This window comes from Patiria miniata, unplaced genomic scaffold (genome assembly GCF_015706575.1).
Source record: "Patiria miniata isolate m_02_andy unplaced genomic scaffold, ASM1570657v1 HiC_scaffold_19, whole genome shotgun sequence".
NCBI lineage: Eukaryota > Metazoa > Echinodermata > Asteroidea > Valvatida > Asterinidae > Patiria > Patiria miniata.
The window spans coordinates 13,346,105-13,362,747 of NW_024037057.1; the positions used below are offsets into that span (position 1 = coordinate 13,346,105).

Sequence of the window (16,643 nt, forward strand, 5' to 3'; positions counted from 1 at the left end):
TGCGTCGGTTACCATTTTCTGCATGTATTATTTTATGTAGGGGCTGCCGCTCCGCGGCAAATGCGTACTTTAAATCTCAGCAATGTTTGGCCCAAGTTTTGGGCCCAAATTGCATTAAATGGCAAGAACACACAACATCAATGCATGGTGAACCACTACTTGACTTGTCCTAGGAAAATCGAGGCTAGATGCTGGCATTACGAGTTGGGGATCAGTGCTAATGCGAAGTAAAAAATTAGCAGCGACACAGGAAAACATCAATTTGCACTGAGCAAGTGTATGGCATTGGCAGGTGTACGGTGCACTACGTAAAACACCTGTACACTATTAAGGGCCTATGTATTTTATTTAGTGAAGATTAGCATGTACCGGTATTTGACCATCACTTCATTTTAACACTACGAGTGATACTGATAGAAGCTGAAACGATGCCTGATCCAAAAGACGACTCCAGTGTTCGAGTGGCTCTGAGGTAAGATTTTGTACAAACTTAAGTTCAACATCTTGCATTTCTGACTGCTAGAAAGACACCCCCACCTAGACCCGTGAACGTGGCTTGTAAACTACGCCACGTTCTTATGTCATTTCGAACCTGGCGAACGTGTTCTTCTGACTCCCTCCGTTACACACACTGGACGTTATTTTGCCCATGTAATAAGTACTCACATATGAAGCTGTCTTGAATTCTATTTGTACGTCAAAACTTGCATTTGACGAAAATTGAGGAAAATTCTGGCCCCGGTTCATGAAGTCCGTCCGCTACTGCTGGCTGCCATTTTCTCCCAACTGACGCATGCGCATTGCGTTTTATTTTCGTATGATTCGACGGCTGTTTACTGTCGCAGCTAAAACAGACATCGTTTTAGACAAGTTTCAAGTCCTTTCCTCTCTCACCGCACTGCACGCGGTCGCACGTGCGCCCGCGTGTGTGTGCACACACGTACTGTACACGAGATGAGCCGAGCAGCCAATCGTCTGCGGGGTTTTTTTTTTCGGGGTTGCGACATGAAACAGCCGTCAATCTGTCCAAGCGACTCAGACGCGTCCGGGGTTATTTGTCAGGGTCAGGTTAAAATCTAATTTCTACACGTTCGTATGGGTCTTTACTGATGGGCTAATTTCGTCGAAATTACACAACCGAAACAATCGGACGGGCAAATTTAGATTTCTAGGTGAGTACTCAACACCCATACGGAATTATGTATGTCGGATCGATTTCGCCAGGTTCGAAATGAAACAAGAACGTGGCGTTGTAACTTGTATACAACGCCACGTTCACGGGTCTACCCCCACCATTAGCTGAACCCTCCTTTCTGTATACCTCGTATTTCTCAGAGAACACCGAGTAGGTAGAAATGCTATCATCCAGCTTGGATTCACAACCAAAAATGATGTCTGGGACCGTCTACTCCACAAATTCACCTGTCTCTCAACGATCGATTTATAGCATGTATAGGGGCCTAGCAAATTAACACTCACTGCATTAGGCCTACTGGAAAGATTCCATATGTGATGCGATGTGATCAAGCTACATGAGTCGTTTGTCGACCCTGGTAAAAAAAAAAAAAAAAAATTACAGGTTTGAAAAGAGAACAATCTCAGCATTACTTACTGCTGTGAAAACTGCATATTGGTACCATCTTTAGCCAGGTGTGTTAGTAAAAAAAATATGGAAGTTGGAACACCAAGAGAGGTGATGAAGTGATGTAAAGAAGTGGCCCTATTTTGGCCTGTATCTCCAAATAAATATTCCCGACAAATGACTCATTTAGCTCGATCGCATCACATGTATCTGGCCATCACTTGTCAGCCTGTACACAAACCCTATGCGACTGGTCTGAAATTTTTAAAGAGTTTTCTAGCCTCATATATGGCCAATTTACTGGACTACCTCCGTAAATGAAGGCCACACTTGGAACATGTACCTGAACATGCTGAACATGTAGAACTTTGTCAAGTTTTGATTTTCGCATTTAGGCTTTGTTTGTATTTTTTTTTTGTGGCTTTAGAACTAGAACCTTAGAATAGAAGCATACTCACCCTCTTACAATATGTCTTAAAAAAGTGCTGCCTTTTTCAGATGTCAGTTTTCATTGATTTTGCGTGTAATTTCATGTTGAAATTTTGATACGCAATAGTGTGCAAACAAATCTGGAGATTAAACGAAAAATAAACATTTTTTCTATGCTATTAGAGTCAGTATGCTTCTAAATCGAAAATAAACTACAAACAGACTAAAAAAGCCTACATGTTGTGTAAATAAATGTGAATATCAAAATTTGACAAATTGTACATGTTCAGGTACATGTTCGGGTACATGTTCCAAGTGTGGCCTGGGTCATTCCGTGTCAATTCAACACGATTTTGGACCTGACCCTCACAGATTGAAACGATATTTGATGTGATGATTGGCCTATATGAGAAACCCCCAAAACTGCTTTTTGGGTGTGTAAATTGGCTCGTTAGTTTTTAGATACAGGTCAACGAACTTTTGACTAATTAGCATGACCTCCGAAATTTAAATGCTTGTATCTCAAAATCTATAGTGTACAAAGCCAAGTTGTACATCAAATATCATTGACCATTACCCAGGAGTTTAACCCTACTGTCTCTATCTAGTATTGCACACTTTGCTTTCGAAACTAGGGCAAGTTCTAATCACATTCAATGAACAACCAAGATGGTGACACCCAGCTCAAACTGTTCACACTGATGTGGGGGGGGGGGGGGAGGCTGGGGGGGGGGGCACCGGGGGATATGGACATCCACTGGGGGACACGGACATCCACTGGGGGACACGTGCCCCCACCAATGAACCCCCCCCCCCCCCCCCCCGCCCTAGTTACACCACTATCTAGAGAGCAAGCAAAATGCTGTATACATGTACATGTATAAACATTTGAAACATAACATCAGGGCTGTCAAGGTCAAGTATAGTTTACAGGTCAACGTGCATTTGCTGTATGTACAAGTACAAATGTACTTGTGTATATTTATGCAAATTAGGTTTTTTCCTAGACATGCTATCTTTAAAGAATCATAACTTAAAAACTTTAAGAGCGCCCATCCTAACATCATAAACTAACATTTGAAAAAAAAAATACGAAATTTGAAGCATATTGATTTTCGTAATTCAAAGTCAAAGGTCATTTCTTTACGCATTTTCTCTGCACTTCATGCTACGATTTTGGTAAATTATTATATGAAAAAGAGGCCATTCAAAGTGCTTTAAACTAACGAGCCAATTTACAAAAAAAAATTAGTTTTGGGGGTTTCTCATATAGGCCAATCATCACATCAAATATCGTTTCAATCTGTGAGGGTCGGGTCCAAAATCGTGTTGAATTGACACGGAATGACCCGCCTTTATTTACGGAGGTACATGTAGTCCAATAAATTTGCCACATTTATGGGGCTAAGTGTTTTCTTGCTAAATTTGACATTTTAGAGCATATTATCACTTTCTGATGGCTGATACGGTAGGTCACTAAGGGAAAAAAATTAGTGATGGCCAGATATGGGAATCTTTCCGGCCTACGCAACGTTGAAGGCTTAATCTAGCCCGACTGCCTCTGGCCGTACATACATGTACATGTACTATCAAGCTTGGTATAACGGCCACACAGGCAATGCTCCCCTAAACGCTAAAAAGTGATGTAGCAATTTTGCTACCGATTTTGATCGAGATTATCTTCTCATCCAAGACAGAAATTTCCAAAGCTACGGTAGGGTACCATTTTTGGCACCTACATGTAGTCGTAGAGGAACTCATACTTGTTCGAAAACACGTTCATTTATCTAGAAATCTTCATCCATCTGGCAAAAAAAATGACAATCAGTCATCAACTCCCACGAATATCGTTCCGAAAATGTGTCTCCATGCAGTTATCATGGTCATTAGACAGCTGTGTTCAGATGTGGTTTTCTGCTGAAATATCATGATGTACATGTCTACCTTTATTGTGATCCCTGGACAAGGTTAAAAAAAAACCCACATTGTTTGTGTTCAAAATTCCATAACTGGAAAAATACATGACAGATTTGAATGTTTCTTTCACTAAAATTTATCTTCTGGGTTTCTTTCCTTTGTTTTTACTCGCCCTGTATCAAGAAATGTTTCTTTAAGTCAAACTTGAATCAAATTTTCAGACTTTTTGCAAACCGACAATCTCATCCTTGTATGCGGATTTTGCGTCAACCAGAGGATATTACACATTGAAATCATTTCCTTTCACCCCCAAAACCCCATAAACATGCATGTCTGCACATGTTGTATGACATGTTGAAACAAGAAGCACCGCTGTTTAAAACCACATCAGGCAATTTCCAATGCAAACGTGCGGTACAATGTACATTCTGAGCAAAGTCGTCCTTGCAGTCGAAATCAATCAACTGACTGTTTTAAAGGGACACTGCGTCCTGGAATGCAATGCTTTGACTGTAGGTGATTGATTAGCCAGCTGTGCCTACCACTTGCTTTGTCTGTTGACTGAAAAATGCAAAATATTGCAATTTAGAAAAGGAAACTGTTTTTTTTTTCAGGATGAACATGTAAACTTTCAGTCTGCAAATTTGTTGGCAGTCGAGAAATCAGAGGTTGGGTGAAATTGTGTTAAATCATACAGGAACTGGGTATGGGAAGTACGCGGTACACGTACATTGTTTTTAATTTGATGAGCAAATCATGACTCATACAGTCTAGCACACGCTGTGAGAACTCCCCCTCATGCATGTACTACTACAAATACATGTATGGTACGAGTACAAACCAATGTATTGTGTGTACACATGTGCCGGTATACAATGTACATGTACATGTATGCACTGAAATTATGGTGACTGCTCTATGTTCCGACACCCCTATGTTCCGACAACCTAGATTGTGTTACTCCCGGTTAGGGTTAGGGTTAGGGTTAGGAATAGGAATATGTGCAGTCGGAACATAGGGGTGTCGGAACATAGAGGTGTAACCGAAATTATACCAAAGAGCTATGTGTACATGTTGGACCCAGTTGGGGGGGGGGGGGTGAAATTTTGAATGATCTTCTACATATGTACATGTGTGGTACTCTTGAAAAAGGGGTGTGCAAAATCGTGATGAAATAAAAAAAATTCAGGCCAAGCAAAAAAATCAAAACAGATTCCCATCCCCACCCGCTTCCTTTTTTCCCGGCCGTTGTGTTTTTAGATTTTTTATTCATACATATTGCAAACGGTATTTGAATAAGGGAATAACAGTGTGAGGAGCCGGTCTTCACTGCGTGATAATGACCGGGTGTGGGGGTGACCGCTGTTAATGGACCGAGACAAAGTCGAGGTCCATTAACAGCGGTCACCCCCACACCCGGTCATTATCATGCAGTGAAGACCGGATCCTCACACTGTTATTCCCATTAATAAATACCTTTATAACGAAATAAATAATTAAAATGCTCCAATTTTGTGACTTTTTTCCGGCGATATTTCCAGACTTTTTTGTGTTCATGTTCATGGGCCATATTTTAGCTTAACAGCTATAACGACGTAAACTCAACAGAAACTGCTGCCGTAGCGAAACAAATTACAACAATGTTTTCATATCTTTACCTGATGGAGGAAGCTGAAATCTCGTTTACACATTCCTTGTGTCCGGAATTACAAAGATACTTGGTTTAGGAAAGGTAAATATGTCGGTGGGTGAAGTGTTTCAAAGAAAATAAATCGTAGATCTACGCTTTCGTCGTAAACATCCTCAGTATATACTGCACTGCTGTACGATGTCGTTTCAAAACTTACTTACGCGCGCGCACGCACGCATCCCTAGCAACTGTGTTGCGTACGCGCGCGTCAGTCTCACGCGATGGGGGTTGAGCGCATGTGCAGTGCTCAATTGTTAAAAGCTACCGCAGGACTGTTACTATATTTTGACCAATCATTGGCTTGCCTGGGGCTGAACGGGGCTTGATCAATGCTGGTTCAGGGGCCATTTATTCCCTTGATCTTTGAAGCTGGTCCATTATCACCGTTAATGACCGGCCACGTGATCGAGTCTCGACCAATCAGAAACCATCAACTCTCCAAGGTATTTATTAATCCTTACTCTCTGAGGGTAGTTCACTGCATGTCAGTTGGTTATGCCAATGCCCTCCAGCTGCAGTTATTTGGCAGATAACAAGTCTTAACAGTGAAGGCTCCAATTGGCAGGAGTTGGAGGCCCTGGAGGGTGCCTGATACTGACCAGCTGGGGGCACTCACTTTGTTATCAGAGGACTCTCATTGTTCTCTGTGGCATGTATTGGAGTGCCTGTCCAGTTACCCTTGAAATGACATGGCAGATATTGGAGGGCCATGCAAAAAACATAGGAGATTTTCTTGAGGCACAATTGGCATGCATTGAAGGGTCAAGTAGGGTAAGGGTTAATGACACATAGTGCATGCCAATACCTGGCCTATAGATATCTTTTTATTTGTTTCCAACAAAATTGTAGCTACCGGTATGTACATGTAGAAAGAGTTATGGCGCCTTTGGACACAATTTTGTATTTCTATCGGCAAAATAGTCGAGAAAATTTAAGAATCCATCCGCCATCTTGGAAAAAAAGAGGAAAAACGCCCGCCCCCTTCCAACAGGCCTGACGAGAAACAACATACAAATTTTACTCATTACTCGACCTTACATGTAAATACAAAAAGGGTACACGATAACTCCAACACGTACATTGTACGTGTTTACCTGAATTTGCAAAAAAAGAGTATTCCTTTTTATCCTGTTACAAACGTAGTACATTTACAAAATGTACATCCCGGTACATGTACATGTACACATGTAGCAGTACCTGTAGTGTTCAACATGTGTATTCATGTACAAAATACACACAGATGTACATACTGTGAGTGCAGATCCAGTATTACATTTGTACTTAATGTACATACATGTATGCACATTGTACTAAAATAGGAGAGAATTCTGTTAATGCACATGACTTGTTAGTTACATTTAGGCCATTGTCATGCAAATCTGTAATTGTTCCAACCCAGCTGTTGTGTCCTTCTTTATTGCATTCCATATCAGTTCCTTGAACAATCCCCAGGTAACTGTCAAAATGTATTCCAATATGTACTTTATGTATGGACACGCTTCACGTAGTTTAATAATAATGAAATTCTTCAGTGGGCGTAAAATGCTAACAAGTAAACACACAGTATGCATTGTGCTTTTTGAAAGTGCGTAGTACATTTAAGGTGCATGTACACATGATGTGAACTTGGCTTTTAAAATACATGTACATGTAGCTAACATACATGTATTTATACCCGGGTCATTCTTTAAATTTGGGGTCTGTTTTTTTCCTTCCTCTTTTACAAGACATGTACATGTACCGGTACATATTTTGTATGATTTTATAAGTATTTAATTTAGTTTGCTTTTTTTGGACAGTTACAATTTGGTACTGACAGTTTTATGGGTGAGTTAGGATGTTCGTTTTTGGTCAGTTTTTTGGGGGGACCGACCAACCCACACCAAAGCGAGTTGTAGATCTGTGCCGGAGCTTTAAAAACTGCAGATGTGTACACCTTATCAAATGTCGGTGTACTGTTCATTCACATGACAGACTCAGTTTTCCTACCGGTACATGATATAACGTGTGTGTAATGTTCATCCCTGGAAAAATGTACCCAGTTGGTGGGGATCATGTGAAGAACCCGATATATAATTACCTCCTCAAATACCAGTTTGTGCTGAACTTGAGCCACAAGTCCACAGGGTGCAATTAAAGGGCCACTCTCTTGGCATGTCCCACGGGGCTCCCATTGCACAGTTATAGTTTAGATTATTTAGCAAGAACAACACTTGACCAGGGTAATCCTGCCTCCAGGCTTTGAAAGGGATATGGTGGACAGAAACCACAGGAAGTGTAATGTGCTTTCTCAGAGAGCTCTTAAACTTGGGGGGGGGGGGGGGGAAATTGAACCATGAACTCTTGAGTTTTAACCGACCCGAAACCAACCCGACCCTAAAAACCCCCGAATATCTGGCTTGGGCAACTGTGTCCATTTTTTGTGCCTGAACTTACCCACGTCCGTTGCGAGAAAATCATTTGGGCCTACAAGTTATAGACTGTGCATGATAGACCGCATATTTATCACATTCGCGGTGGGTTGACATTGGTCGTACCGGGCACAATAACTGTGCAATAATAATTGCACGGCGAGAATTTCCGAACTGTTTTGTCTTTTTTGGGTTTATTTCGGGTTTTTCACAAGATGTACTTTTAACCGACCTGACGCGAGCGGAAAATTCCAAACGCAAAACCGAAACTGACCCAAACCGACTGACATGATGCAAAAACTGACCCGAACTCTGTAGACGAACCGGTCCGAAGTCGGGTCGGGTCGGTTTCGGGTCGGGTTTGCACAACATTCACCCTAACCTTCCCAAATCTTCCAAAATCCTCTGTGCACAATGGAGGATTTTGCTGGATTGAGGCCACATGGCAAAAGTGTGTTGCTGATTTCGGAGGATGCATTGTGTCAAGGTCTTGGGCCGGACCTTGTGTTGTTTATGCTCAGCCGTGAATACATTTAGGACTACATGTACATGTATACTTTACTTGAAATCCTCCGCACTGCTCCAGGATGTCACTGGCTCTGCCTCAACATGTTACATGTATGTAAGTATATATAAACAGTGAATGCCGGAGGATTTTGCAGGATTGAGGCAGTGGTCACCGCTCCAACATGTCCAAGGACTACATTGAAAGAAATAACAGAGGATTTTTTTCTTCCAGACTGAGGCCATCCGTGTTAATTGTTGAGGGTTGGGGGGGGGGGGGGTGGAGGGGGGGGTGGAGGGGGGCGAGACATCATTGTAATTGATGTAATTGTACGTGCCAGAGAAAACCAACAAGACTAATTTCTCTTGTGTTGTTCTCCATTACTAGGGTCCGGCCCCAGTTAGCCAGGGAGCGCATCGACATGTGTCGCGTCTGCACCTCCGTGACCCCGGATCAGTCCCAGGTCATGCTGGGTCAAGACAGGGCATTCACCTTCGACCATGTCTTTGACATGGAGAGCATGCAACACCAGGTCTACAACTCGACAGTTCATCCCTTGATTGAAGGGTGAGTATGACAATATAAAAAAAATGGGGGGAAAGTTAGGCCTGCCGAACTTATTTATAGACTAAATCCGGTGACAGGCTTGCTATCGCAAGGGTTACTGGTGCGATAGTTTACTACAAAAGCTCTTTGCGAAGCAATCATGAACATGTCGCATGGGTGTAGTACGCACGTGCTATCAGCGCCTTGCTGGTAGCTTCACGCATGAAAAGATAACGGCACACGTACAAATGTTAAGCAGCGTTTTCCCGAGCTCAATGATGCCAATCTGGAGAATGCAGTGGACAATAAAGATGTCCCCTGTACTAAAAAAAGTTGTCCACAATGCGGTAGAAGCAGTTAGTGCATAGCAAAAGCACTGAACTTTGTCTGAGGTTGAGCAATATCCTTCTGGTGAGCTGGACAAGTTTCTCCGAAGAATTTATGCCGAGATTGTGAACTGGAACTGGAAAGTTCGGCAACGAAATAATTATGTATGAGGCACATAGTACAACAAATTTATAACAGCTAGGGTGTACTTCGGGTGGATAGTCGATATTAGCTCCCCTCAGCTTTGTCTCGGGAACTAGTTTGTCAACTTTCAATACCTCCTTTTGTTCTTCAGGTGTTTTGACGGCTATAATGCGACAGTCTTCGCCTACGGACAAACAGGCTCCGGTAAAACCTTCACGATGGGGACAGGGTTCGAACCCGGGATCAGTGAGGAACAGCAAGGGATCGTACCCAGAGCTGTTCACCATCTCTTCACCGGGATTGACCATCGTAGGACGGAGGCTCTGGAGAGAAGTGAACCACCGCCGGAATTTAAGATCCATGCTCAGTTTATGGAGGTTACAAAATAGACTTGTCTCAAGTCTGAATTATTTTTTGGTCCCCATATGCAGCCATTAGGCTTGGGCGAATCCAAGCTAGACTCCACTAGAAACAATTCCAAAGTCTGAATTGGAATCAGTTTCACTTTTTTGAAGAGTCCATGTAGCAGATTCTATTTTCCACAGCATCGATTTCGGTCTTTGGGCCAGGATTTCGAAGATTGGCCAACTCCAACAAAACAGACCCTTTGTGGCTTTTTAGTATGCAGTGCCTCAAAGGCAAAGGTGGAAATTTAAACAAGAAAATTGTCAAACATTTCATTTTGTTGTGTCCCCTTTCGCTCGTACCCCACGCCCTGTGGACGCTGGGAAGGGCTGATGAATTTACGCTCTGATTGGATAGATTTTGCGTGACCTGTGACCTGCAAGTCATCCCGACCACGACCCTGCAAGGTTTTAAAAAGCAGTTAAGACTGAGTCATTCATCACTCTTTTATTCCCATTCATAGATGCCCTTTTTTTTGTGTAGAAAAGCATAATACCGGTAATGTAAGAAAATCTGTAAAAAATTATCCGTTTTGTAAATTTGTAACTCCCGTCAGTTGCTCAGGCTCCGTTTCAAATTCACGAAGGGTCGAAATGCATATCATTCGAGGCTCCAAAATCTGTCCACATGGTCTGCAATGAAAAAGAAATCATATCCGGTATAGTGTGTATGCATTTCCATGAGAAAGTTTTCGAATAGCATTTGCGCACATTGGCTAACTGCGGTCTTTAACAGCTGCAGCCAGATGCTTTATACATAGGTCATGATAAATTCCCTAGTTCTCCACTTCCTTCACAAGATTCTGTGAAGCTCATCAGCCCTTCCCAGCGCCCTGTTTGCAGGGCAGGGGGTACGAGCAAAGTGCCCCCTGCCCTCAATGTGACTTTTGCTCAAACGAGGGCGCTGCAGGCTTTGCACATTTAGAGTAAACTCAGTCTTGCATATTCTGTGCATACATGAATTTTGGTTCGTGTTTTTGTCTTTTGCAGTTGTACAATGAGGAAATCTTGGACTTGTTTGACTCAACAAGAGATGTGGAAAGCAGCCGGGTACGTACATGTACATACATGTAAATACACCAACCATGAAAATGTAGTTTTGCATTTGTATGCGCCCCCAAAAACTGAAACAAATATTTACGAGGCGTTCTGGCAAAATGACAAAACTGGGCAGAGGTCTAAATGAGGGTTTGCAGGTATCAGCCATTTTGGAGTTACAAAAATGTACTACTGCACGTGCGCAGTACAGTTTATCCCCCGACCCTAATCGTTGTCATGGGATGTGCGCATGCACAGTAGTACATTTTTAGTACGAAATGGCTTATTAGGCAAGAGAATAAAATTTGCCTTATGACACTGTTTGCTGCACTTCAATCAGTCATTCCCTTGACGAGTTGTGGTTGTTAAAAGCTCGCATTTATCGACCTGTCGACATGTGAAAAAGTATTAAAATACATAGAAAAAAAAGTACTTTAAACTTGAAAAATGACAGATGCCATTTTTTTCCATAAAAATACTTCTCATAGTAAAGTATTGCAGGTGTTTGTTGTCAAGGGAAAGAGTTCCATACTGGGCCACCACTCATATTCTCTAAAATGTCCTGTAAAGTACCAAAAGTTGTCAATCTGATGAAGAAACACTATTTAAGGAGTGCACAAATTCTTAAAATACTTTAACTTTTTCTGTCATGGCCCATAGACTTAGTGCAGGAGGTCTGAGTGGTAGCCCAGTATGGAATTCTTTCAGAGCTCAACTTATGTGCTCTATGTCCGTGCGTCAAAATAACTCTACATATCATGGTTTTGAGTTGTTGTTATTTTCTTTTGATGTAGAACAAGAAATCACATATTAAAATCCATGAGGACGCACAAGGGGGAATCTACGTTGTGGGTGTGACCACAAGAACAGTCGGCTCTGAACACGAGGTGAGTATCCCATGTATGCATGGTCCGTAGAGGGCGGTATTGCCCTGTGCAGTGGGTAGGTAGCCCATGTTTGCACATCATTAAGTAAGTGAGTGAATCTGTCAAAAGCCAATATGGCCCATCAGTCCGACATTCATCCCCAGTTTCTGTGGCATGAAACAGCTGAGAATATTTCTGTTTCCCCTGGATGGGATGGGATGCCAGTCAATCGCAGCTTAAAGCAGGCCTCACGCGGACCTTGCAACGACACAGATCAGTCCGGGAATGACTTTTCAGGATCACGCTGTACCTGAGCTACCGTACGACCGTCGGGAACATTTCAGTCGCCAATTTTTTTGCGACCTGAGTATAACTGCGACGATATTAAGACGATCGGAATTAGTCGACATTAAAAAAAAATCAACAGTGGCAAGAGTAGAAAATTTCAACTTCTACGATGATGTCGCGATCGTGTGCGCATCAAGATCATCCTTTTCCAGTGTTTAGCCAATCATGCAGTACGCACCACCCGCTCGTCAATCACCATATTAGGAGATTGTTTACCTACTCGGGAGAGGATATTCCATACTAGAGAGGTGTTTAAAAAAATGAAATAAAAGTTTTCAACAAAATCATTGGCCGGCTTAATACTCCCAAGCTAATGCCGGTACCCATACTCCTGGGCGGAGAGAGGCAAGTGGGGATGAAGTGGCTTGCCCAAGGACACAACGTACAGTCAGCAGAAGGATTCGAACCCCTGACCCTCTGATCATGAGTCACAAATCCTAAGCACTAGGCCACACTTCCCTAGGTCAAAACTTTAAACAGGCTTAATGGGTGGCTAGTGCGTAAAGCGCTCACCTCTCACCACTGTGGCCTGGGTTCGATTCCCAGCTAGAACCATATGCGAGTAGAGTTGTGCGTTGGTTCTCTCCTGTGCCACAAGGGTTTTTCTCTGGGCCCTCCTGTATTCCTCCTCTGAAAAAAATCAAACACTTTCGATCTCTGGCTGAGCTTTTAAGTCAGGGTTGTATGGCTGTCTGCCAAATGCGCCTTTACATGCCTTCGGCTCAACCATGTTGTAGCTGCGTCCTCGCAATTCAGCTATCTCAGCTGCGAGTAAGGATGATTATCCCCCCCCCCCCCAAAGTATAATTATTATTATGGGAAATGGATCATTTGGGAGACATTCCCATGGACTTGTGTGCACAAAATTTCAATGCGCCCTAACCCCAATATTCCCTTAATTGTCCCTTTTTCCACGAATTCCGGTATGTTTACTAATTAGACCATGAGCAACAAATATAATCTAATTGCGACAGCAAAGTTTTGCCTCTAAAGAGGGGCTGTGACATTACGGAGACATGAAAATGACCGATGTCTCCCATCGTGCGAAGAAATTACGATAGCGTGTCTCCTTAATGGTACCATTACACGTATAATAATAATTACCCTGAATTGGACATTTGGGAGACATCCCCATAGACTTGTGCACAACATTTTCAAACTTAAATGTGCCCTAACCCAATATTCCCTTGTCTTTTTTCCACAAATTGCGGCATGTTTACTGATTACACAACAAGCAACAAAAACTAACCTAATTGCGACAGTAAAGTTTTGCCTCTAAAGGGGGCTGAGACATTAAGGAGACATGACAATGTCTCCCTAATGACCGATGTCTCCCATCGTACGAAGAAATTACGATAATGTGTCTCCTTAGTGGTACCTTTACACGTATAATAATTACCTTTGATTGGACATTTGGGAGACATCCTCATAGACTTGTACACAACATTTTCAAACTTAAATGTGCCCTAACCCAATATTCCCTTGTCTTTTTTTCCACAAATTTTGGTATGTTTACTGATAAGATCATGAGCAACAAATATAATCTAATTGCGACACTAAAATTTTGCCTCTAAAGGGGGGGCTGTGACATTACTAATGACCGATGTCTCCCATCGTGCGAAGAAATTATGATAACGTGTCTCCTTAATGGTACCATTACACGTATTATTATTATATTTCCAAGACATTAATTTAGACTTTTATTTTTCTGCAGACGTTGCAGTGTTTGCAAGGTGGTGCTCTATCTAGAACCACCGCTAGCACCAACATGAACGCACAGAGCTCCAGATCTCATGCCATCTTTACTTTACACATCAAACAACAGAGATTAGTCAAAGTGGTAAGCAGACTACTCCACTGGGTCCTTAAAGGGAATATACAACATTTGCAAACATCGAAGAATAAAACTACCAAGTTTTTACGAAATACCTTACTAGGATGTTGGTAAATGATAGTCTCAAGCATTTTGTAAAATTATGGCACCTGATGTGAAGTCATTTTCAAGAAAATGGTATTTTTGTATACATTTCCAACGGTGGTCGGCCGACCAGCGTTGGAAAAACCTAACTATTTTTCAACTACTGCTCCAAATTAACCATTTTTTCAGTCCAAATTTTGTTTGCTATTGGTTACATGTTTCATGAACGGGTGCAGGCCAGCTAGACTGGTTCCCGTGCCTTACAATTTTCCATCATCTATAAATTGATCCATTTGATCTTTTGTGGAGTCAGGGAACCAGACTACTTAAACATTTTAGTTTTTCTTGGTTTTTCCAACCTTTTCGAACAAAAAACTTCAAAAACGTCAGTGTAACAATATTTGATCTATATATACTAACCCCTCAAATAGTTCATTTCTGAAAATTACATCAAAAACCAATGATGTACATTCCCTTTAATTAATTAAACCTCTGGTTCTTTTCATTCTCTTAGTTGAGAAATTATTCCACATGGTGTTTCCGCAAACCTTTCATTCACCTTTAGTGTTAGTGTGGCAGATCCTAGAATACTGTTTTCTCAGAATATACGGCATTCACAGAGCTAAGGTTAGGTGTTTAGCACCTGTCTTTAGATTTTGAGCTTCAAATGAAAACAAAAATGCACAAATGATCTACCGCACACATACTGGAATTTGTATCCTTGTTAAGACCTCTCTTTGTTCTCATGTACTAACATTTTAGAGTGTGAAAATCTAGTTTCAAAATGCTCCTGTTTCAACCAGAATTAATTTTCCTGGGCTGAAATTTGGGCCCAATATCCCTCACATAAAATACTCCAATTTACGACTGATAAACACACCTTGGAAATTCCTAGTTTTTGAGTAAAATCCATTTATCTTTTTCTTAAACACCTTGTGGAGACCTCTTTACGTATAGAAATTGCCTCATGGAGACCTTTACAATGTTTTGTTTCCTATCGTAAACATGCCTCGATAAGGTAGTGAATTACGAAACACCTTTAACCCTAACCCCCTAGGCCCTTGTTGCTTACAACCATCCTCAATCCTCCAAAATCCTCCAAAATTTTGCAACTCCGCCTAAATTTTTCAAAATTGTCAGACAGTCCTGCCTCAAAATGCATTCATCCTCAATCCTCCAAAATCCTCCTCATCCCAAAATTTTGCACTTGTGTTTAAATGAAGGATAACCAACGCCAAATCCTTCAAAATCATCAGACAGTCCTGCCTCAATATGCATTCATCCTCAATCCTCTAAAATCCCTTTGTGCTTCAATTACCATTCATCCTCAATCCTCCAAAATCCTCATGTGCTTCAATCACCATTCATCCTCAATCCTCCAGAATCCTCATTTGATTCAATCACCATTCATCCTCAATCCTCTAGAATCCTCCAAAACCGCCAGGAGGATTTTGGAGGAGTGAGGTGGGTTAGGGTTAAAGATATTCCAAATTGTTTGATTTTTTTCCCTTCCAACCAGTCAAATGAGGACAACGAAGAAGAACAACCCAAGTCCGGCGACGATAACACCGGCATGAATGAGTTTGAGACGCTGACAGCCAAGTTTCACTTCGTGGACTTGGCTGGCTCGGAGAGGCTGAAGAGAACCGGTGCGACGGGGGACCGGGCAAAGGAAGGCATCTCGATCAACTGTGGACTGGTACATTTCTTTTACAATTTTATAGACGCCTTCACTTATGACAGGTCTGTGTTTCATTGATACACACGAGTAGACTCTTATACCAGTGTTTTAGTCAAGCACATTTCCACGAGTACGAGTACTTTGTCAAGCGTACGAGTACAGTGGAATGCCGCTATAACAAACATCGCGGTATCCACAGATAATGTTCGTAATAGTGATTGTTCGGTATAGCGATTTTAAGCTGCCGGTGCTCCAAGACTCACTTTTCAATAAACATGATAAATGGCGCCCTTCATAACTTCACCCTGCATGCCCTGGTAGTTAGTGAAAACGACTACGAACACGTGCCGACTATTGAATTATGTAATGACACAGTTTTGAGCTTGCTACCTACCGGTACATCGATGGGTGGCTTTCCCCTTCTATGCCTTGGGGCAATAATACCCACTTGTCGCTCTTCTGCTGACAGTTTTCAACAACAATGTTCGGTTGGTTTTGTACACAAAAATCGGGAGCCAAGGACGATGTTCGGTATAGCCGAATGTTCGGTTTAAGCGGTGTTCGTTATAGCGACGTTCCACTGTATGAGTACAAGGCATTTTTTTTCATGAATACGAGTACATTTACTCAAAAATGTACTCGAGTACATGAGTACAAGGACAAGTACCAGTACTCTCTGCGAGTAGGAGCAAATTTCAATAGGTATACGTCAGGCCTGCGCGACTAGAGGGACTAGTTTTCTAGTCACCATACTAAAAAGCAATGGTAGTTGCGATTATCTATTTCTAAATAATCGACTAGTCGTTAATGCCATGAATAGTTGTGACTGTTAAATTT

At 41.9% G+C, this 16,643-nt stretch overlaps 1 protein-coding gene across 2 annotated transcripts in view; it reads left to right on the plus strand.

The window, feature by feature from the left end:
- Positions 1-16,643, plus strand: part of LOC119725847 (kinesin-like protein KIF21A) — a 63,553-nt gene continuing 46,910 nt past the window's right edge. The window contains exons 1-7 of one of the 2 annotated variants that reach the window (XM_038197440.1): positions 1-472; positions 8,922-9,101; positions 9,703-9,928; positions 10,946-11,005; positions 11,788-11,880; positions 13,922-14,047; positions 15,645-15,824. In XM_038197440.1, coding sequence (XP_038053368.1) covers positions 429-472; positions 8,922-9,101; positions 9,703-9,928; positions 10,946-11,005; positions 11,788-11,880; positions 13,922-14,047; positions 15,645-15,824 — 909 coding nt within the window. In that variant the 5' untranslated portion in view covers positions 1-428. The remainder of the gene's footprint in view (positions 473-8,921; positions 9,102-9,702; positions 9,929-10,945; positions 11,006-11,787; positions 11,881-13,921; positions 14,048-15,644; positions 15,825-16,643) is intronic. The other variant, XM_038197439.1, reaches the window with a different exon arrangement.